At 34.2% G+C, this 25,487-nt stretch overlaps 1 protein-coding gene across 4 annotated transcripts in view; it reads right to left on the reverse strand.

Moving 5' to 3' along the window:
• Window positions 1-25,487, reverse strand: part of STXBP5L (syntaxin binding protein 5L) — a 371,562-nt gene that overhangs the window by 215,893 nt on the left and 130,182 nt on the right. For all 4 annotated transcript variants that reach the window (XM_067738756.1, XM_067738754.1, XM_067738755.1 and 1 more), the window contains exon 7: window positions 22,322-22,385. In XM_067738756.1, the coding sequence (XP_067594857.1) occupies window positions 22,322-22,385 (64 nt within the window). The remainder of the gene's footprint in view (window positions 1-22,321; window positions 22,386-25,487) is intronic.

Genomic DNA, 25,487 nt, shown 5'->3' on the forward strand with positions numbered 1-25,487 from the left:
TGACTTAAAAAGTTGAGCTTTCTACACATTAAGTTAAAGTAAATGGCATAATGACTTCATAAATTTAAAAAGTCAAAATTAGTGTAAACAAAGACTTTCTTAAAATAAAATTTATATAAAGTAATATATACTATACTAAGATATGTATTAACTTCAACATTTTTTTATATACCAGAGAAAATGATAAACAATAAAACCAAATCCTATGAGGTGTATGATAAAAGTTTCTATGAAATGTATGGAAAGAAGATTTATAAGTCTAAAAAGTTTGGAAAATCTGACCTAAGCAAGAAAATGAATAATATAACCTTTCAGAAATTGAGCCTCAAGACGTAATGGAATGATACTCTAAAATGCTATTATATTTTTTATAATAAACATAAGATAAAAGTCATTTTGTTTATAAAACATTATAAGCAATAGCCCCAGTAAATCACAAAATATAAAATAATAAACCTCAAAGTATCAAAAATTGAGATAACTATACAAGACTGTGATATGGGAAATATGAAAATACATTAGAAACACTTAAAGAATTGAGAATGAGAAAAACAGCCCCTGACATCCAGGAGACACCAGACAAAGTCATTCTGTGACCATGATGAATCAAGATAAGAATAAGATCCCTCTGTAATCATGCCTGATCACATCAAAACAGGAATATTGCCCACATCACAAATACATATCATATATGTACGTGTGTGTGTGTATATATATATATATATATATATGTGTGTGTGTGTGTGTGTGTGTATATATATATATATATATATATATATATAGCAAAGAAGTAGGTGATTTCTTCACTACATATTATCAGGACCTGGAAAAGTTTCTGAAGAAAATAGGTATCTGCAAAAATATCTGTTAAATTAGTCAGTAAATACCAAATAATCAAAATCAAAGATACTATATATTCTCTAACAAACATGAAATAAAATTAGAACTCATTGACAAAAATATTTTGGAAACTAAAAAATATGCATTTAAGTAATTATGGCCAAACAAGAAATCATAATGAAAAGTATGAAACAGAAAAGAACAAAAATGCCTCATATTGAACCTTGTGGGATACAGATGATCCTCATCAAGGGGGAAATATATGGTTTTATAAACACAGGCATACCTTGAAGATACTGTGGGTTCAGTTCCAGACCACCTCAACAGAATGTAATATCAAAATAAAGTGAGTTATAGAAGTTTTTTTTGGTTTCTCAGTGCATGTAGACTTCTATACTGTAATCTATTAAGTATACAATAGCATTATGTCTAAAAAAGCAATGCACATAACTTAATTAAAAGTACTTTATAGCTAAAAAATGCTAACCATCATCTGAGCCTTCAGTGACTCATATTTTTTCAAGAGTAATATCAAAGATCACTGGGCAGAGGTGGGATCAAGATGGAAGAGTAGGAAGACCCTGAGCTCACCTCCTCCTGTGCACACACCAAAACTACAACATATATATAAAATAACTCTCTCTCAGAACAACCTGAAGACTGGCTGTACAGCTTTTTTACAATTAAGGATATATATTTTTTTTAATCACACAGAGACAGGTACAAGGGTGAAAGAAGTGATCTAGTCAGGACCCACACCCCCAGCAGGTCACCCAAAAGACAAAGGGGATATTACAAACTCAGAGACCCCAGCCAATGCTCACTTCAGCTCCAGCCCTCCCACCAAAGCCACCAAGCACACACAGTCTGCAAAGGGACACTCCTATATAATGACATACTTTCCACACCAGGTGAGACAAATGTTTTGCCTAATTAATAAAGACAAACACTGAAAGTGAAACAAATTAAGAAGGCAGAGGAATATGTTCCAAATGAAATAACAAGATAAAACTCCTAATGAAATGAAGATAAGTAATTTACATGATAAAGATTTCAAAGCAATGTCATAAAAATGCTTACCAAACTCAGAAGAATAGAGGATCACAGTGAGAACTTCAATAAAAAATTAGAAAATATTAAAAAAGAACCAATCAGAGCTGAAGAATACAATAACTGAAATGAAAAATATACCAGAGAGAATAAAAAGCAGATTAAGTGGTAAAGAAGAATTAATAAATGAGTTGGAAAACAGAATAGTGGAAATCATCCAATCAGAACAGTAAAAAGAAAAAGTTTTTAAAATGAGGATAGTTTAAGGGACCTCTGAGACAACACTGAGTGTCACAATATTCATGTTATAGGATTTAGTCCCAGGAGGAGAAAAGAGAGGAAAAGGGGCAGAAAATATATTTGATGAAATAAGGGCTGACAAATTCTCTACCCTGGGGAATGAAATAGATATCTAGGTCCAGGAATCAGAGACAGTCCTAAAAAGATGAACCCAAAGAGTCAACACCAAGACACATCATAAGAAAAACAGCCAGAGTTAAAGAGAGAGAATTCTAAAGGTAACAAGAGAAAAACAAAGAATCAAACAAAAGGGAACCCCCATAAGGCTTTCATTGATTTTTCAGCAGAAACTATAGGCCAGAAGACAGTGGCATGATATATTTAAAGTGCTGAAAGGGAAAAACCTAAACCAAGGATACTCTACACAACAAGGTTAGGCATTCAGAATTGAAGGCGATATAAAGGTTCCCAAGATGAGCAAAAAGATTTTATCGCTAAGCAGGCCACACAAGAAATGTTAAAGGATCTTCTTTAAGCAAAAAAGAAAAGGCCATAACAAGAAATGAGAAAATACATGAAGAAAATAAATCTCATTGGTAGAAGCAAATATAATAGTAAAGGCAGTGGATCAACTGCTTAAAAAACTGATATGGAGGTTAGATGACAAAAGTTGTAAAATCAATTCTAATTACAATGAGTAATTAAAGGATACACAAAAAGATGTAAAATATAATGTCAAAAACATAAAACATGGTGATAGGATTACAAAAACTGTAGAACTTTAAGAATGTGTTTGAATTTAAATGACTATCAGTTTAAAACAAATATCTATCTACCTACCTACCTATTTATTGCATAGTAACCAAAAACCAAAAACCTAGAATAGATACACAAATACAAAGAGAAAGAAACCCAAACATAATACTAAAAAAAAATCATCAAACCATAGGGAAGAGACTAAAAGAAGAAGAAAAGAATAGAGAAGAACTACAAAAACAACCAGAAAACATATAACAAAATGGCAAAAAGGACATGCCTATCAATAATCACTTTAAGTGTAAATGAACTAAATGCCCCAATCAAAAGACACAGGGTGGCTGAATGGATAAAAAAAACAAGACATCTATATGCTGCCTATAAGAGACTCACTTCTGAGCTAAAGACACACATAGACTGAAAGTGAAAGGATGGGAAAAGATATTCCATGGAAATGGAAATGAAAAGAAAGCAGGGGTAATATAACTCATATCAGACAAAACAGACTTTAAAACAAAGATTGTAACAAAAGGCAAAGAAGGGCATTACATAATGTTAAGGGGGGGTCAATCCAAAAAGAGGAACTAATATTCATAACATATATGCACCTAACATAGGAGCAACTAAATATATAAGCCAAATATTAACAGACATAAAAGGAGAAATTGACAGTAACACAGTATTAGTAGGGGATTTAATATCCCACATACATCAATGAATAAATCATCCAGACAGAAAATCAATAAGAAAACGTTGGCCTTCAATGATACTTTGAGCAGTTGGACTTAATAGATATCTACAGAGTATTCCATCCAAAAACTATAGAATACACATCTTCTTCAAGTACACATGGAACATTCTCCAGGATAGATCACATGGTAGGCCACAAAACTAATCTCAGTAATTTAAAGAGTAAAATCATATAAAGTATCTTTTCTGACCACAGTGGTATGAAACTAGATATCAATTACAGAATGAGAGGTGGAAAAGACACAAACACGTGAAGGCTAAACAATGGGCTGCTAAAAAAAATAATGGGTCAATGAAGAAACCAAAGAGAAAAATTTTTTTAAATGTCTTGAGATGAATGAAAATTGAAACACAACTTTTCAAAATCTGTGGGATGCAGTAAATGCAGTTCTTAGGGGGAAGTTTGTAGCAATACAGGCCTATCTCAAGAAATTTAAAAAATCTCAAAAAACCTGACTTGAAACCTAAAGGAATTACAAAAAGAAAAAACTCAGAGTTAGTAGAAGGAAGGAAATAATAAAGATCAGGGGAGAAATAAATAAAATAGAGACAAAAAAAAGGAGAAAAAGATCAATGAAACTAAGAGGTTATTTTTTTAAGATAAAGAAAATTGATGAAACTTTAGCCAGACTCATCAAGAAAAAAGAGAGAAGGTCCAATTAAATACAATCAAAAATGAACATGAAGTTATACAAGATATCACAGGAATACAATAATTGAAGAATACTACAAACATTTACATGACAACAACTTGAACAATCTAGAAGAAATGGACAAACTCATAAATGTACAATATCCCAGGAAAAAATAGAAAGTATGAACAGACACCAATTACCAGTAATGAAATTGAATCAGTAATAAAAAACAAAACCAAAACTCCCAACAAACAAAAGTCCAGTATCACATAGCTTCACACTGGAATTCTACCAAACACTGAAAGAAGATGTAGTATCTATCCTTTTCAAACTCTTTTAAAAAACTGAAGAGAAGGGAACACTTCCAAACTCATTCTTTGAATCCAGCATTACACTGATACCAAAGCCAGGCAAAGACACTACAACAAAAGGAAATTACATGTCAATAAATCTGAAAAATATAGATGCAAAGATCCTCAACAAAATATTAGCAAACAAAATTCAACAATATTTAAAAAGGATCATACACCATGATCAAATGGGATTTATCCCAACGGTGCAAGTTTGGTTCAGTATCTGCAAATCAATCAATGTGATACACCATATTAACTAAAGGAAGGATAAAATCACATGATCATTACAATCAGTGCAGAAAAAGCATTTGACAAAATTCAACAACTATTCATGATAAAAATCCTTATCAAAGTTGGTATAGAGGAAATATATCTCAATATAATAAAAGCCATTTGTGACAGAACCACAGCTAACATCACACTCAATGGTGACAAGCTAAAAGCTTTTCCTCTAAGTTCAGGAACAAGACAAGAATGTCCACTCTTATTCAACACAGTATTGGAAGTCCTAGCCCCAGGAATCAGACAAGAAAAAGAAATGAAAGTCATCTAAATTAGAAGGGAAAAAGTAAAATTGTCACTATTTGCAGATGACATGATACTTTATATAAAAATCCCTAAAGACTATTAGAACTAATAAATAAATTCAGTAAAGATGCAGGATACAAAATTAATATACATAATTCTTCATTTCTATACATTAAAAATGAACTATCAGAAAGAGAATGCAAGAAAGCAATCCCACTTAAAATTGCATCAAAAAATATAAAATATTTAGGAATAAAGTTAACCAAGGAGGTGAAAGACCTACACTCTGAAAACTATATGACACTGATGAAAAAAACTGAAGACAACATAAATACAGATATTCTATGTTCATGGATTGGAAGAATTAATAGTGTTAAAAAGTCTAGGGGCTTCCCTGGTGGCACAGTGGTTGAGAGTCCACCTGCCGATGCAAGAGACGCAGGTTCATGCCCCTGTCCAGGAGGATCCCACGTGCCATGGAGCGGCTGGGCCCGTGAGCCATGGCCACTGGGCCTGCGCATCTGGAGCCTGTGCTCCGTGGCGGGAGAGGCCACAGCAGTGAGAGGCCCACGTACCGCCAAAAAAAAAAAAAAAAGTCTATACCACCCAAAGCAATCTACATATTCAATGAAATCCCTATCAAAATACTGATGGCATTTCTCACAGAACTAGAACAAATAATCCTAAAATTTCAATGAACCATAAAAGACCCTGAATAATCAAAGCCATCTTGAGAAAGGAGAACAAAGCTGGAGGTATCACACACACTCCCTGACTTCAAAATATACTATAAAGCTGAAGTAATCAAAACAGTATGACACTGCACAAAAACAGACACATAGATCAATGGAACAGAATAGAGAGCCTAGAAATAAACTCACACACATACGGTCAATTAATCAACAATAAAGGAGGCAACAATATACAATGGGAAAAAGACAGTTTCTTCACGTAAGTGGTTTGGGGAAAACTGGACAGCTACATGTAAAAGAATGAAACTAGACCATTTTCTCACAACATATAAAAAAATAAACTCTAAATGGACAAAAGAGGACTTCCCTGGTGGTCCAGTGGTAAAGAATCTGCCTTCCAATGCAGGGGACGGGGGTTCGATCTCTGGTCGGGGAACTAAGATCCCACATGCTGCGGGGCAACTAAGCCTGCACGCCACAACTATTGAGCTCGTGCACCTCAACAAGAGAGCCTGCATGCTGCAAACTACAGAGCCCACATGCTCTGGAACCCGTGCACCACAACTACAGAGCCCACTCACCCTGGAGCCTGCATGCCACAACTAGAGAGAGAAAACCCTCATGCCACTACTAGAGAGAAGCCCACGTGCTTGCAACGAAGAGCCCATGCACCACAATGAGCACTGCAATGAAAGATCCCACATGCCGCAATGAAGATCCCATGTGCCACAACAAAGACCTGATGCAGCCCAATAAATATTTTTTTTAAAAAGCCATAGCAATGGGCATACCATTAAAAAATAAATAAATAAATGTACAAAAGACTTAAATATAAGACCTGAAACAACAAAATTCCTAGAAGAAAACATAGGCAGTATGTTCTTTGAAATCAGTCTTAGCAATATTTATTTGGATCTGTCTCCTCAGGCAAGGACAACAAAAGCAAAAATAAGCAAACAGGACCACATCAAACTAAAAATCTTTTGCACAGTGAAGGAAAGCATCAACAAAATTAAAAGACAAGTACGGAATAGGAGAAAATATTTGCAAATGATGTGACTGACATTCAAAATATATAAAGAACTCATAAAATTCAATATCAAAAAAACAAACTATCCGATTAAAAAATGGCATTTTTCCAAAGAAGCTATACAGATGTCCAAGAGGCACATGAAAAGATGCTCAACATCACTAATCAACAGGAAAATGCAAGTCACAACCACAATGAGATATCACCTCACACCTGTCAAAATGGCTATCATCAAAAAGACAACAAATAATTAACAAGTGTTGGCAAGGATGTGGAGAAAAGGGAACACTTGTGCATTGTTGGGGAGAACATAAACTGGTGCAGCCGCTATGGAAAGCAGTATGGAGGTTCCTCAAAAAAATTAAAAATTGAACTACCATACGATCCAGCAATTCCACTCCTGGGTATTTATTTAAAGAAAAGGAAAACACTAATTCAAAAACATATATGCACCCCAATGTTCACTGTAGCATTATATACAATAGCCAAGATATGAAGCAACTTAAATGTCCATAAACAGATGAATGGATAAAGATGTGGTACACACACACACACACACACACACACACATACACACACACACACTGCAATATTTCTCAGCCATAAAAAGGAATGAAATAATGCCATTTGTGACAGCATGAATGGACCTGGAGGGTAGTATGCTAAGTGAAATAAGTCAGACTAAGAAAGACAAATAGTATATGTTTTTACTTATATATGTGGAATCTAAAAAACAAAACAATCAAATACAACAAAACAGAAACAGACTCACAACAGAGAACAAACTAGTGGTTGCCAGAGGGAAGGGTTGCAAAATAGGTGAAGGGGATTAAGAGGCACAAACTACCAGTTTTAAAATAAGTCATAGGCATGTGATTGATATACAGCACAGGGAACATAGTCAATAATATCATAGTAACTTTGTATGGTGCATAATCTATAAAAGTATCAAATCACTATGTTGTACAGCTGAAATTAATATAAGTAAACTATATTTCAATTAAAAATAATCACTGATGACAGACCACCTTAAGAAATATAATAACGAAAAAGTTTGAAATACTGTGAGAATTACCAAAATGTGACACAGAGACATAAAGTGAGCAAATGCTGTTGGGAAAATGGTGCCAATAGACTTGCTCGACTCATGGTTGCCACAAATCTTCAATTTGAAAAAAAATGCAATATCTGTGAAGTGCAATTAAGTGAAGCACAATAAATCGAGGCATGCCTGTACATATTAAAAGGAGAAAAGTATAAATTTTTAATAAATATAAGCATTTAACAGTAGAATGTCAAGAAAAAGAATAAAGTCCAACAAATAGAAGAAAAAATGAGTCATCTTATCCAGGAGCAAAGCATACCTTTCACTTATTCAAGTTTTCAGGAATTTTGAGTTTTCCACATATAGATTTTCTTGTTAATTTTATAGCAAATTATTTTTGAAACTTTTGTTGCTATTTGGTACAGGATCTTCTCTTTATTATGTTTTCTAAGAGGGTATTGTTTCTATAGTTGGATTTTAGTATGCTACCTTCTAAATTATTTTATTCTTTGTATTAATTTTAATGTTGATTTTCTTAGGCATTCCAGGTTATATTATCATATAATCTAAAATAGAGACTATTTTACTTCTTCCTTTCCAATTTTTATACCTCTAATTGTTTGTACTTGTCTAACTGCATTACTAAAACATCCTATAGTGTTAAAAATAGTGGAGGGGATGAGCATCCTTGCTTTCTTCCTAACTTTAGTGACAATGTCTCTTGGTGTTTCCCTATTAAATAAAATCCCAGATTTTATATATATATATAAAATATTATTATTATATAATTATACATACATATATAATATATATAACATATATCATTAAAGAAGTATGAATTCATTCAATATTTTATAAATTTATTTTATCAGGAATAGATGTTTAATTTTTTAATATTTTTATTGAAATATACATATAGAAAAGTATACAAATTACAGCTGTGTCTTTCTTTAGTAATGACATTTAATTTTTTTCTTCCAATTTTGAGACATAATTGACATACAGCACTGTATAAGTTTCAGGTGTACCACATAATGACTTGACTTAGATACATCATGAAATGTTCATCAAATAAGTTTAGTGAACATCCATCATCTCATACAGATACAAAATAAAATAGAAAAATTTTTTTCTTTTGATGAGACCTCTTAGGTTTTGCTTTTTTAACAACTTTCATATATAACATACAACAGTGTTAATTATATTTATTATATTGTACATTACATCCCTAGTATTTATTTATCTTATAACTGGATGGTTCTACCTTTTGACAGCCTTCATCCAATTCCCCCTCCTTCCACTCCCTGTCTCTGGTAACCATAAATTTGATCATTTTTTCTATGAGTTTTTTGTTATTTTGAAGTATAATTGACCTACCACATTTTGTTAGTTCCTATTACACAACATAGTGATTTGGTATTTCTATACATTTCAAAATGATCACCACAATGAGTCATAGTTATTGACTGTATTCCTCACATGACTCATTTATTTTGCAACTGGAGGTTTGTTAAGCTTAATCTCCCCCACCTATTTCTTTCCTCACGCCAAACTCTCCTCTCTTGCAACCACTTGTTTGTTCTCTGTATTTGTAACTCTGTTTCTGTTTTGTTATATTTGTTCATTTGTTTTGTATTTTAGATTCCACATATAAGTGATTCACAACAGTATTTGTCTTTCTCTGTCTGACTTATTTTACTTAGCATGATACACTCTAGGTCTACCCATATTGTTGCAAATGACAAGATTTCATTCTTTTCATGACTGAAAAATATTCCTGTGTGTGTGTGTGTGTGTGTGTGTGTGTGTGTGTACCACATCTTAATCCTTTCATCTATTAATGGGCACTTAGGTTGCTTCCAAACCTTGCCTATTGTAAATAATGCCGCAATAAACATAGAGGTGCACATATCCTTTCTAATTAGTGTCTATGCTTTCTTCGGATAAATATCCAGGAGTGGAATTAGAAGATCAATTTATTTTTAATTTTTTGAGGCGCCTTCATAGTGGAAAACCACTATGCCTTCCATAGTGGCTGCATCAATGTACATTCCCATCGAATGGAAAGAAATTTTTGTTTCTGGATTTTTTTATTATTGTGTTTCATTCTCAATACGAAATGCACAATCAAGTATACTGTGTGGGGATCTATGCACCGTAAGAATTTTTCTTCATCAGGTCACTCCATGTCACCCCCTAAGTGGAGACATAATTGAGCAGTACTCCTTGCCCAGATAGTACCAACCAATCATCTGACCCTGTCTATGAACCAGGCCTGAATTCTGTCCTACTCCATTAGTTGGTTTTAGATATTCCCCTCCTACTCCATAAGACCATATATGTGGGTTGAGAGAAAGGCATTGTTGCAACATAGGAATTCTTGGTTCCCCATTTATCCAATTCACTTAGGCTTTTTGGACAGTTCAAGGCTGATTTCCCAAATATACCTCTTCCATTGTAAAATGGACTGTCACATCCCTCACCCAATCCTAGGAATCAATGAATATGATGACATCCAACTCATGCTGGACAGGTCAAGTCACAGTCACTTGGTGTCCCATCGTTAGGTGTTCAGTCTCCACAAGGGCCCATTAGCATACCAGAAGTTACTTTGAAAATGGAGAGCAGCTGTTGTTCCTCTCTTATGGGGCTTTCCAATAGAGTGTTCTTAACTACCAAATACATTAAGCTCTAGCAGATCATAGATACCAAATGGTAGGGTAGGCTGCACTTGGACTTAGGGAAGAGACCTTTTTTTCTCTAGGCTCTACTCAAAAGTGGCAGAATTTTGGATAACCTAAAAAACTGATTTGGAACAGTAATGTCTAGGGCCTTATATACTATTAACTAAATCCAAAAGCACCCACCAAGTGACATGACACTTTCTGAATAAGGAGAAATACAAAAGCTTACATTTTACCTTAGAGGAGATGCCCCTCCATCCCCAGACCATTAGACCTTCAAAATCATCACATATAGGGCCAGGTCCTAGATATTTATGGGATAAAGCCTTAGGACACATGAGTCTCTGACATATGAATCTTACGAGCTATATAGCTACTTGCCACTTCTGCTCACCAGATGAGAGTTGGAAGACCTCAGAAAGTGTCCTTACTTGGAAATAGGGTCTTTGAAGATGTAATTAGTTAAGAATTTTGCGACGAAATCATCCTTAATTTAGGGTAGGCCCTAAAATCAAATGACTGGTGTCCTTATAAAAGAAGAAGAGAGGATACAGACACACAGAGGAAAAGGCCATGTAAAGACAGAGAAAGAGATTGGAGTTACCCTGCCAAAAATCAAGGAACATTAGGAGGCACCGGAAGCTGGAAAAGGCAAAGAAGGATTCTCTTCCAGAGCCTTCAGAGAGAGACTGGCCCAACCAAGACTTCTGGCGTGCAAACTGTGAATTAGTAAATTTCTGTTGTTTTACGCTACCCAGTTTATACAACGTTGTTATGGCAGCCCTAGAAAGCTATACCAGGTGTCAGGGTCATACTCTTTCCTATCAGGGCTTTGACTTTAACAAATAAGACCTTTCAAACTATGTGTTCAGTCTCCTTATAAAAAGATCCTGGGCCTATTTTTAGCACAGTCTGCCCTAGAGCTGCAGAAGTTAAGAGTTCCTTTAAAGTTGTTTTAGAGGGCCTCTGGAATGCCTTAAATCAGTAATGAACTGTTCTAAGTTGATCATTTTATTTTCATACAGTCTCTGTGTTTTGGTAGGTTAAATAATGCTCCCTCCAAAACTGTCTATGCCTTAATCCTCAGAACCCATAAATATATTACCTGATATTACAAAAAAAGACTTTAGATGTAATTAAGGTTTGTTGAGATGGAGAGAGTATCCTGGATTATCCAAGTGGGCCCAATCTGAACATACGAGTCCTTAAGAGTGATGAACCTTTCCCAGCTGTGGTTAGAAAGAGGTTTGATGATGGAAGGAAGTCAAAGAGATGCTAAATTATTGTCTTTATAGATGGAGGAAGGTGGCTACAAGCTTAGAAATGTGTAAAGCCTATAAAATCTGAAAAAGGCAAGAAAAGTTCTCCTCTAGAGCTACCAGAAAGTAATGCAACCCTGTAGTATTTTGATTTTATCCCAGTGAGACCTGTGTTGGACTTCTGGCCTACAGAACTGTAAGACAATACATTTGTGTTGTTTCAAACTACCAAATTTGTCGTAATTTAAATTGGAATAGAAAATAACACAAATGGCATCAAAGCAAGCTATTTTCTTCCATCATCATTATAATTATCATTGCCCTTTATGAATTAAGCACCACAAACATTCAATCTCCTGTTGGCTTGCCTTTCCATTAGCCCCTCATCCTAATTAATCAAAGGAGAATGTTTGAGTAATTTTGATGTCACCACATGATAGGGTTTAATACTTCACTTGACACCTTCACTGGGTCCTTTGATTTTAGGTAGGAGATAACCCAACTCTAAAATCCCTTCCTGAAGGTCTACAGTCTAGAACAGGGGTCAACAAACTTTTTATGCAGGGATAGAGAGCAAATATGTTAGGCTTTGCAGGCATATAGTTCTGTCACAACTGTTCAGCTTTGCTTTTGTAGTAAGAAAACAACCACAGAAAAACATGTTAATGCATGAGCATGGCTGTGTTCCAAGAAATCATTTTACAAAAACAGGCAGTACACTAGATTTGTCCCATGGGCTACAGTTTCCTATCCCTGATCTAGAACAATTCTGATACTATTATCTTAACTGGGGTTCTGTAGAAAATAGACTGAGGCAAGGCCTAAGTGCTAATGTTTCACTAAGAAGTATAATCTCAGGGCTGCAATAATAAAGGAAAAGTGAACTAAAGCAAAGAAGTAAAAGATGATTCATTATCATACTAACCACTATTTCTTGGGGAGAAGCAGAAGAGACATAGCCAATAACCCAGCAGGTGTATTTACTTGGCTTGCAGGATGTCTCTAACAGCTTACAGGGAAAAACCATGATTCAGAATAGCCCAACCATAGGAAGGAAGGGAGGGAGAATTTATTTCTTGTGTCTTGTCTAATAATATTGGTCAAGGTTTTCTCCATGGGAAATTAACACCCCTTCACTCCAGGGCTGTGTCATTTGACCCCTTTGGCATCTGTTAGGGAAGCCAGATCTCATGCCTTACAGTATGGCACATTATCTAAATCCAGAATTAAAGAGAGGAGCCAAAGACTCTGGGTATAGCCAGTCAGCTTCAAAAGTAGTACTGCATGAAGCTGATTAACCCTGCCAAAACTGAGATGAAGCAAGCAGCCAAGAGTTTGAGAGATATGCAAAGCTGAGAGAATCTAAGGAGATGTACACAGTAACATGCCCGATACAGGTACCTCTCAGTCCAAGAGCACCCTCTTGTATTTGATAGGCTAATATGCAGTTTCTTTAGTAAATGGTGTCTCAGGGACAGGGGGTTCTATTTTCTGATTTTATGATACTATTTTGTTTCAGCAGGAACCTTAACATCAGTAATTTGTTCCTTCTTTCACTGCACCAACAAGCCTCCATGAAAGTTTTCCCCTTCCAGGTTGAATTTATCCCAGAAATGCAAAAATATTTACATTAGAAAATCTATTTACATATTTCAACAAATAATTAAGGAACAGTCATTTTGTAGTGTAAGTACCTGACAGTTAGCTTTTTAAATTGCAGTGTAAGTGCCTAACACTAAGCTTTTGATTACTGAGGCATCTATTGCAAAGACCTCCATCTGAAATAAACCCATTGCCAGCTACACTACTAGATAAAGAGCCAGGATGAGCCACCCAGGAAGTTTCCTTTTTTTTTTTCTTAAGAAAGCTCTGGTTGACTTAGATAAACTGGCCATTTGACTGACTGCTTGCATTTCCCTTCTTGCACTTTAATTCCTCCTCTTGTTTTAAATTCACCAATAAAGTGAACCTGCGAAACCATAGGTATCCCACCCCAATCTCAATAAAACTCCAGGTCCATGTTCCCTCCCTCCCTCCCTCCCTCTCTCTCTCTCCCTCCCTCTCTCTCTCTCTCTCTCTCTTTCTCTTTCTCTCTCTCTCTCTCTCCCCCCCCCCCCCCGTCTCTCTCTCTCTCTGTCTCTCTCTCTCTCTCTCTCTCTGTCTCTCTCTCTCTCTCTCTCTGTCTCCCCCTCCCTATTTCCCTCTCTCCCAGACCACGACATCCCTGTGTGGCCCCAGGCATGCCATGTACTCTCCAGGAGCTATGAGTAATAAACCATGTTTTTCAAAGTTCTCAGATAGTTGTTGCTGAGGTGCGTCTTGCAATCACAGTAAGAATCACAAGGGCTGTTCCAGCCTCAACACTGGCTTCAAAAGGGTTAACATTTGTGAAGACTCACCCAATTGAGTGTCACCAGGCATTTCTACTATCACTGTCAATACCATCTTTATCAATAGGCTGAGACTGGTACAAAACACATCTTGATACTATAGAAAAGCATTAAATAAAATTCCACACCATTCATAATGTAAAGCCCTTGGAATACTGGAAAGAGGTGGAAACTTTCTAACTTCATCAAAGGCCTGCAGCAAACATCTTAAAGTTGAAACCTTGGAGGCATTTGCTTTGCAATTAGAAACAAAAGACAGTTCCCATTAAAACAATTTATATTCAGCACTACACTGGGTTCCTATCCAACAAAACAAATATATACATAATATATATATTTTAAGGCAAGTCAAGGAAAATTTAAACACAAAAATTTTTCCTGCCCTTTGGCCTCCTCTCTCCCCTCTACTGTGCTTTGTGCACCTGCATTACGCATTGACCAACCCCCCCCTCCACCACCGCATCGGCAGAAATACCTGCTCAACGATAAAGAGCAACATTCTCCTAGCACCAACTAGACAACTCCTTAAAAGATAACATTCCTTTTTAATCTTGTAAGGGGTCACAATGACCCATCACTTTGTATTTGCAGATCTGGATTGTGTAAACTATCTACATCATTAAGTGTATAGCCCTCTGTCTCAAAAACCTATATAACTGTGCTTTGACCTCTAATGGGTAGAACAGTTCTCAGAGTTTTCTGAGAAGCTGTTCCCAGGTTATAATCTTCAATTTGGCTCGAATAATATTTTCCATCTCTTTCAAAAATTGACTATTGGTTAATTTTCTATCAACATATATACGAAACAAAATTTTTCTACAATTGCTATGCTTTTATACACAAAATATTTCAGATAATCTAAAGACAGCTACTAAAAACAAAACAGTCCGTGATGTAGTCAAATATAAAATAACAAAAATGAACAATATATTATACACTAACAATTAATTATGAAACTGATTTTAAGAAAACTAATTCATAGGAGCAATAAAATCTATAAGATACGTAAATTTAAGGTAACAAAAGATATGTATGACTTTCGTGAACAAGTTATGAAGCCATATAAAAAACATAAAAGAAAGCCAAAGTAAATATACTGTGTTTATAAGATGGAAAGATGGAACACTCATGTCTTAACTATGTAAATCTCTAAATTGTTTTAAATTCACCCATTCTCTAAATTCATCAATATGTTCAAGTTTCAAACAAAATCCCAACAAGGATTTACATAGAGCTTGATAAGCTAATCCTAAAATTCATATAGCAGAATAAATGGTCATAAAAAGCCAAGATGAGAGAGGGAGAAGGGGAGACCTACCAAATAGCAAGATATTTTGTAAAGTTATTATAATTAATAAAGTGTGCTATTAGTAGAATAATAGATAAATATATCAGTGCAACAGAGAAAAAAATCCAGAAAAAGACCCACCCAAATATGGGAACTTGATATATAAGTGAGATGTCCTTATAAATCAGTGGAAACTGAACTGACTATTCAATAAATGAATTATTCATATGTAAAAATGAAAGTATACCCTTATTTCAAACCAACATAAAATAAATTACACATAGATTAAAATCGAATTGTGAAATGGAAAGCCTTAAAACTGATAGAAAAAATAGAATTATATTTTCCCTCAGGAAGGGAAAGATCTACTGGGTAACAAACAAAATGCAGGAGTCAAATAAAAAGACTGAAAAGGCTGAGTACATTCAAATCAAGAATTTGTATGTGACAAAAGGCTACGGATGGAAAAACTAGTCAACAGGAAGTCAAGTGATTTATTTAAGGTTATATGCTAATAAGCAGTGGAGCCACAATTCAAACACAGTCTTCTGCCTGTAATACTAATTTATTTTGCATTCCTTTTTATTTTTAATTACATAATTAACACATATTATATTCTTTCATAAAAATTTGAACACAAGTAAAATAAGAATAACTTTGACCATTTTCCGCAATTCTAATCACTAGTATCCTCCCCAGATTTATACATTTCCTTTTAGGCTTTTTACCTTGAGTATCTGAATATGTAAGTAAAAACACAAATTCATTATTCAAGTGGTTTTATACTACACTTAGTGTTCTGCATCTTTTCTTTTAAAAATGTGGTTTGAAGAACTTTCCTTATCATCACTGCCTTCCGCAGTATGTATACATCATCATTCATTTATTCAATTTTCTATTAATAGATCTTTAGGCTGTTTTCAGTATTTTGACCTTTGGTCATATAAATAGGATAGATATCTGAAATGGATTTTCTATATATCAACATGTTGTAAATGTTGATAACAAATTGCCCATACTGGTATGTATACCCATGATTGTTGCATCTAGATGCCCATTTTTCAATGCCTTTTCCATTACCTGATATTATTAATATTTTCAATTTTTAATATTTTGCCAGTCTAATGGGGGACAAGGGGCATACTGCATTTCCCTAGTGATTACTAATGAGGCTGGTTCCTCCTCACTGCCAAACCCTTATCTTCAGAGGTAAGAGGCAACCACACCTTCAACTCTTAAAATCATCTTTTCTAGTAGACTTAGTTTCATATTTCTAATTATATTTATAATGCCATTTCTTGATTTATTAATTAGACATTATCTATTGATTTCCTATTATGAAAGATGAGGATTTAGCAAAAGATCTTTATATATTTTGCATATTCATTATTTGTCTGCTATATATCTAGAAAACACTGTCTCCCACTTTGTTGCCTGTCTCTTATCTTATGGCATATTCCTTAAAGCTTTCCTAAGGAGGTCCCTACTCCACAGTAACAACCTGTTTCTTATTGTTTCTTCTAAAACTCTCTGAGTTGCTATTTGAATATCTGTGTATTTTCTCCATCTGGAATTTACTTCTGTGAATGGTATAAGGTAGAGGTCTTATATTTTTTCCAAAATGGATACTAATTGGCCAAAGCCATTTATTCAATAGTTTATCATACCCTGAAACATCTTCTCAAAATATACAAAATTCTCCCAAACACCTGAACCATTTCTGGAATATCTGTTTAGATCTATTGGCCTTCTTATATTCCCCTGTACCAATATCACAATGTTATTCATTCTGAAAAAATGTTTTGCCTATTCTTAAACATTTCATTTTTCTTATGAATTTTAAAATCAGCTTGTAAATTCTTTAAAAATGTAAGTAAATTCTCTATATCCACTTTGATGAGAGTTTTTTTCATGAAAGGATGTTGAATTTTGCCAAATGCTTTTTTCTGCATCTATTGAGATGATCATGTGATTTTTATTTTTCCTTTTGTTAATGTTGTGTATCACATTAATTGATTTGCAAATGTTGAACCATCCTTGCATTCCTGGAATAAATCCCATTTGATCATAGTGCATGATCTTTTTTGTACACTGTTGGATTCCGTTTCCTAATATTTTGTTGAGGATTTTTACATGTATATCCATCAGAGATACTGGCCTGTAATTTTCTTTTTTTTGTAATGTCTTTTTATGGTTTTTGGTATCAGGGTAGTGGTACACTAGTAGAATGATTTTTGGAGTGTTCTGTCCTCTTCAATTTTTTTGCAATAGTTTGGGAATGATAGGTATAAGTTCTTCTTTATATGTTTGTCAGAATTTTCCTATGAAGCTGTCCAATCCTAGACATTTTTGCTGCAAGGTTTCTTTTTTTTTAATTACAAATGCAACTTCACTCCTAGTGATTGGTCTGTTCAAATTATGTTTCTTCTTGATCCAGTCCTGGTAGGTTGTATGTTTCTAGAAATTTGTCCATTTCATCTAGGTTGTCCAATTTGTTGGCATATAACTGTTGTATTATTATCTTATTATTCTGTATGTAGTATTCTCTCATGATTTTTTTGTGTCTCTGCGGTACTGGTTGTTATTTCTCCTCTCTAATTTCTTATTTTGTTTATTTGGGTCATCTCTCTTTTCTTCTTGGTAAGCCTGGCTAAAGGATTATCAATTTTGTTTATCTTTACAAAAAAACAGCTCTTGGTTTCACTGATCTTTTCTATTGTTTTTTAATCCCTATTTTATGTATTTCCTCTCTGATCTTTATTATTTCTTTCCTTCTACTAACTCTGGACTTTGTTTCTTTCTCTTTTTATAATTCCTTTAGGTGATAGGTTAGATTGTTTGAGATTTTTCTTGTTTCTTTATGAAAGCCTGTATCACTAAAAACTTCCCTTTTAGAACTGCTTTTGTTGTATTCCACTGATTTTGGAGTGTGGTGTTTCCATTTTCATTTGTCTCAAGGTATTTTCTGATTTACTCATTGACCCATTGGTATTTTGGTAGCATGTTGTTAAGTCTCCATGTTTGTTCTTTCCCCATTTTTCTCTTTGTAATTGATTTCTACTTTCATACTGTTGTGGTTTGAAAAAATGTTCGGTATAACTTCCATCCTCTTAAATTTGCTGAGACTTGTTTTCTGGCTTAGCTTTTGATCTATCCTCAACATAATAAAGGCTCTTTATAACAAACCCACAGCTAACATCATACTCAACAGTGAGAAGCTGAAAGCCTTTCCTATAAATTCAGGAATAAGACAAGGATACCCACTCTTGCCATTTCTATTTAACACAGTATTAGAAGTCCTAGCCACAGGAATCAGACAAGAAAAAGAATTAAAAGGAATTCAAATTGGAATGGAAGAAATAGTAACTGTCACTATTTGCAGATGACATGATACTTTATATAGAAAATCCTAGAGTCTCCACCCCAAAACTGTTAGAATAAACAAATTTAACAAAATTGCAGGATACAAGATTAATATATAGAAATCTATTGCTTTTCTATACAATAACAATGAACTATCAGAAAGAGAAAGTAAAAACACAATCCGATTTAAAATCTCATCAAAAAGAATACCTAGAAATAAACAATCAAAGAGATAAAATATCTACACTCTGAAAAATTTAAAACATTGATAAAGGAAACTGAGAATGATACAAAGAAACTGATATCCTGTGCTCTCGAATTGGAAAAATTAATTATGTTAAAATGTCTATACACCCAAAGCAATATACAGATTTAATGCAATCCCTATCAAAATACCCAAGATATTTTTCACAGAACTAGAACAAATTCATAAAATTCATATAGAATCACAAAAGATGCTAAATTGCCAAAGCAATCTTGAGAAAAAAGAACAAAACTGGAGGTTATCATGCTCCAAGACTTCAGACTGTACTACAATGTTACAGTAATGAAAAAGTATGGTACTGTCACAAAACAAGACACATACATCAATGAAAAAGAATAGAGATTCCAGAAGTAAACCCTTGTACCTATGGTCAATTAATCTATGGCAAAGAAGGTAAAAATATAAAATGGAGAAAAGACAGTCTCTTCAACAAGTGGTTCTGGGAAAACTGGAGAGCTACATATAGAACAGTGAGATTAGAACATTTCCTCACAGCATATACAAAAATAAACTCAAAATGGATTAAAGACCTAAATATAAGTCCTGAAACCATAAAACTCCTGGAAGAAAACATAGGCAGAACACTCTTGACATAAATTGTAGCAATATTTTTTGGATCTGCCTCCTAAGGCAAAAGAAGCAAAGCAAAAATAAAAAAATGGGGCCTAATTAAATTTAAAAGTTTTTGAACAGCTAAGGAAACCACTGACAAAATGAAAAGACAACCTATAGTATGGGAGAAAATATTTGTAAATGATATGGCTGACAAGAGGCTGATATTCAAAATATATAAACAGCTCATACAACTCAATATTTAAAAACAAACAATGTGATTAAAAAATGGGTAGAAGACCTGAATAGACATTTTTCCAAAGAAGACTTACAGATGGCCAACAGGCATATGACATTGCTAATTATGATCGACATTGCTAATTATCAGAGAAATGCAAATCATAACCACAATGAGATATCATCTCATACCTGTGAGAATGGCTGTCATCAAAAAGTCCATAAAAAGGGCTTCCCTGGTGGCGCAGTGGTTGAGAGTCTGCCTGCCGATGCAGGGGACACGGGTTCATGCCCCGGTCCGGGAAGATCCCACATGCCGCGGAGCGGCTAGGCCCGTGAGCCATGGCCACTAGGCCTGCGTGTCTGGAGCCTGTGCTCCGCAACAGGAGAGGCCACAACAGTGAGAGGCCCGTATACCGCAAAAAAAAAAAAAAAAGTCCATAAATAGGGCTTCCCTGGTGGCACAGTGGTTAAGAATCTGCCTGCCAATGCAGGGGATGCGGGTTCGAGCCCTGGTCCAGGAAAATCCTACATGCAGCAGAGCAACTAAGCCCGTGTGCCACAACTACTGAGCCTGGGCTCTAGAGCCCATGAGCCACAACTACAGAGCCCATGAGCCACAACTAGTGAGCCCATGAGCCACAACTATTGAAGTCCATCGCCTAGAGCCTGTGCCCCGCAACAAGAGAAGTCACCACAATGAGAAGCCCATGCACGGCAATCAAGAGTAGCCCCTGTTCACCGCGACTAGAGAAAGCCCGCGCGCAGCAATGAAGACCCAAAGCAGCCAAAAATAAATAAATAGTAAATTAAATAAATTTTTTAAAAAGTTATTAAAAAAAAGTCCATAAATAACAAATGTTGGAGAGGATATGGAAAAAATGGAACTCTTGTACATTGTTGGTGGGAATGTAAATTGGCGTAGCCACTATGGAAAACAGTAAGGAGGTTTCTCAAAAAACTAAAAATAGAACAACCATATCATCCAGCAATTCCACTCCTGGGTATATATCTTAAGAAAATGAAAACACTAACTCAAAAAAATACATGTACCCCAATCTTCATAGCAGCGTTATTTACAATAGCTAAGATATGGAAGCAACCCAAGTGCCCATGAACAGATGAACAGATAAAAACGATGTGGTATATATACATATACGCACAATGAAATATTATTCAGCCATAGAAAGGAATGAAATCCTGCCATTTTCAGCAACATGGATGGACCTACAGAATATTATGCTTAGTGAAATTATTCAAACAAACGCAAAAATATATATCACTTATATTTGGAATCTAAAAAATAATACAAATGAGTGTGTATAGCAAAACAGAAACAGATGCACAGATATAGAGAATAAACTAGTGATTACCAGATGGGAGCGGGAAGGGCAGAGGGGCAAGTTAGGGGTATGGGATTAAGAGATACAAACTGCTATGTATAAAATAGATAAGCAACAGGGATATATTGTATAGCACAGGGAATTAGAGCCATTATCTTTCAATAACTTTGAATGGAGTATAATCTGTAAACGTACTTAATCACTATGTTGTACACCTGAAAGTAATATAATAATGTAAATCAACTATACTTCAATTAAAAAAGTAAATTCTAATGACATCTGATTGGAATTACACTGTATTTATAAATCAGTTTGAAGAAATTCAATGTTCTTTCTCTCACCATCAGGGGACTTGTCTTTCAGGTTCAATATTTATTAGGCTAATTCAGTTTCTATCATTTAAAAATAAAGAACCAAACCTATACTAAATAATTTATTTAGGTGTTTTATATAGTACTTAGCAAAAATTATATACTTGAAGAGATATTTATAATGAAAGTGACACTCTAGAGATTTTCACATTATCAACTTTGTTTCTCATAATTAAAGGAAAATTATGAATAATCAAAATTAATAAGGATTATTTCTGTAATCTTAGAACATTTTCTATATTATTACCTATTTACAAAATTAAGATTAGCTAATTTATGATTATTTAATATTGGTTGTTTATCATTACCATTACTGAATATCAGGGGCCAATGATTAATGATATTGACAATATTTTTAACTTCAGGCATTGAATATTTGAAAATTAAAGTTGTTCTATGTGTTACATGCCTTCCTCAAAATTCTAGAATTAAATATCAACTTTAGGTGAAACTAGACTCAATTTGGGACCATTATTAGTGTAAATAATATGTTCATTCATTTATTTGCTCATTCATTCATTCAACATATTTTAATTTTAGATTACACTGAATGCACTGTGCTAGATGTTAGGTATAAAATAATAATAAGAAACACCTTTATTCAAGAATAAGGAAAATAAATTCAAGAATAGTGGTATTGTAATACTCACTTTCCCTTCATCTCTTGGGCTATCACTTAAATGTACAACTGGACCTGGATGAGTCTTTGTGGATCTGTTAAATCAATTCAAAAGAGTAATTAAAAAAAAAAACATTAAAACACCTTACCGTTAGAGACTGAAACAAAGAAATTAAGATTATACTGGAATACACTCCCAATATTCTAGAGTTTAGCTTAGACTGATTTGAGTCTTTGGTTGTTTTTCTTTAAGACTACTTTTTTTTCTCCTACTAACTCTATTAAAGTAGGTCTATTTTTAAAAATCAGGTTTAAGGACATAGATCCACATAACAATGGGATTCTTTATTATCTTATATGCTTATATGTTTGTTGCCAGATCTGGTTCTCTGAAAATTTGACAATGAAGTTTTACTTATACAGCCACAAGGCTAATGCTGCAAACCTGTTTCAACCAAACTGCAAATTACATACCAAATTTAAAATTTCCTTTGACATGAAATCTCTGATTTTGCTCCTAAAGGAAAGTACAGTGGCTCCTTTTATTTACAAATAGACCCTTTCTAGTGATAGCCATCTTACAGAAAACTGAGCAACTAGGGAAACCTAGTTCACTGGTTCTGTCTCATTTATCTGGTTAACTAGGGTAATCAATAATAGTGTAACAGCGTATTGTTAAAGGGATCTTTGCTCTGTTAATCTGACTTTAAATTTATTCTATTCTAATATCTGGCATGTTTCTTTTATATTTCCTACTTTAACTGATGTCACCGTTGAGTATGAATATGTCATGGTTAAATATGACATGAACGGATATGACATAGATTTATTATTGCTCTTTTTTTCCAAATCCTTTCTTCAATGACCTAATTGTGCCAGATTAACCCTAGTATAAGTATATTGACATATTTATAATTTATTTCTTAAGCACACATGAAAATCATCAAATATTCTGCACAAAAAAATAATGAAGATTTAAATTTTAGAAATTCTTTGGACTCAGACAAAAGTGACAAATTAAGTAACTCCAGGTTCCCTAGATACTGACTCACCAGAGTAACTCAGAAAAATACATCTTTTTTAGATATTTTGTTAGTGGCTTTATCCTAAATTTTCTCACTTAAAAATGGAGATGATAGGGCTTCCCTGGTGGCGCAGTGGTTGAGAGTCTGCCTGCTGATGCAGGGGACACGGGTTCGTGCCCTGGTCCGGGAGGATCCCACATGCTGCAGAGCGGCTGGGCCTGTGAGCCATGACCACTGAGCCTGTGCGTCCAGAGCCTGTGCTCCACAACGGGAGAGGCCACAACAGTGAGAGGCCCTCATACCACAAAAAAAAAAAAAAATGGAGATGATAGCAGTGTACCTACTGAATAACTGTGAGGGTTAAAATATACATATAGCATCTAACATAATGCCAAAACATAGTACTCAATAAATAGTATGTATTATGATTGTTGTAAATCATTGGAATAATTAGAAATTAGAGTTACTATTTGCATTCTGGGATATGTGCAGGAAGAAAAGGCTTCATAAAACGTTTACAGGGTTTTTTGCATTTCTTTTATGTTTATATGTAATATATTATTCACATATAAATGCAGTGCTTTATTACAGTATAAATGCCTCTGATAAAAGACAATGTTTTTCAATTATCTTTTGGTAACTAATAGTATCCAACAAACCAAAAACCCTATCTGTCTTTTGGGTTTGATTGGAACAACAAATACCCAAAGTGTACACCATGATAAACTAGTGAATATATATAAGGTGTTTCACATAAAGACTGCCCCATATCAAAAAAAAAAAAGTTTGGGAAACCTTGAATTAAAATTAAATATTTTTATTTAATAATATTAAAGTTCTTTTACAGAACTTCTTAGAGCCATAATATGCAAATCACCATTGCAAATCTTCAATATTTTCCAAAATTTTGGTCCATAGAATCCTTTTTCATTGATCCTCTATTGAGGGAATCACTGAAATACACGTTGAGAAACACTACTTAGACCATATGAAAGACTCTTCCATTTAGCTTATGACTCTATAAAACACTCAAGTTCAGGAAAAAAATCTACAATTAATCTTCAGGTATTTGTAATAACTTTTTCAGACTATAGAAGAGACTTCTTTTTAATTGTAAAAAAAAAACCCTGAAACTCAGAAGATAACAAAATTTAAGAGAAAAAATCTCTCATATTATTTCACTGCCTAGATATGACTGTTAACATTTTGATATTTTTTCTGACTTTTTCCCTAATATTAAATTTCCAAAAACTACCAAGCATTACTTGCAAAATTTACGGCCATTAGAAATTGACTTTAAAAAGCAACTGTGTACCCTGGATTCTATAAATCCCATAAAAATTACTTTAGATAGAATTATCAATGAAATTAACTTCATGGGATAGTCATCTAAACAATTTTTCTAATATCCCTATTTATTTCTCTCCCTCCCATTCACCAGAATGGCTTCTCGATAGTTTTCTTTGTGGACTTACTCTTCCCTTATCTTAAATACTGGTATTCCTTTGTATTCTGTCCTAGACTGCAGTGTATTCCCATATTATATATGGTCATGAATTCAAGAGCCCACAGGAGCCAGGCAGGTACTGCAAATGAGTTCAACAGGCTGAATAAGAACTGTGCCAAACTGGATAGCACATTACCCACCTACAAAACGAAAGTTGTCAGTTCCTGTTGATTACTGACTTCCATGCAAGAATACTGGACTGGGATTGTTTCATCAGGAATTTTTTCATGAAAAGATGGAAATCCAAATTTTTATCTCTACTCTACCGGTTCTTAAATATTGGAAACTAATAATTCCGAATATATTTAAATACTCTGATGGGCAAACAAAACATATCTGTGAGTCAGAATTGGTTCACTGTCTACAAGTTTGCTACCTCATTTATATACACTTTTCATGCACAATCTCAAATATTCTTATAATTTCAATGACCATGTAAATTCTGATCTCATTAGGTTCAGATTCATATATCCTACATCCTACCATTCTCCCATACCAATTCCATTTGAATAACTTAAAAACACATACAACTCAACCTACCTAAAATTGAACTCATTATTTTACTCCCAACCTACTCCATCTCCTGCATTCTTTCACTAAATGGCACCCTTATCAACACAGTTACTCAGGTCAAACGCTTTGGGTCACTCTTAATTCTTAATATA

This window comes from Pseudorca crassidens, chromosome 5, assembly GCF_039906515.1.
Source record: "Pseudorca crassidens isolate mPseCra1 chromosome 5, mPseCra1.hap1, whole genome shotgun sequence".
Lineage (NCBI taxonomy): Eukaryota > Metazoa > Chordata > Mammalia > Artiodactyla > Delphinidae > Pseudorca > Pseudorca crassidens.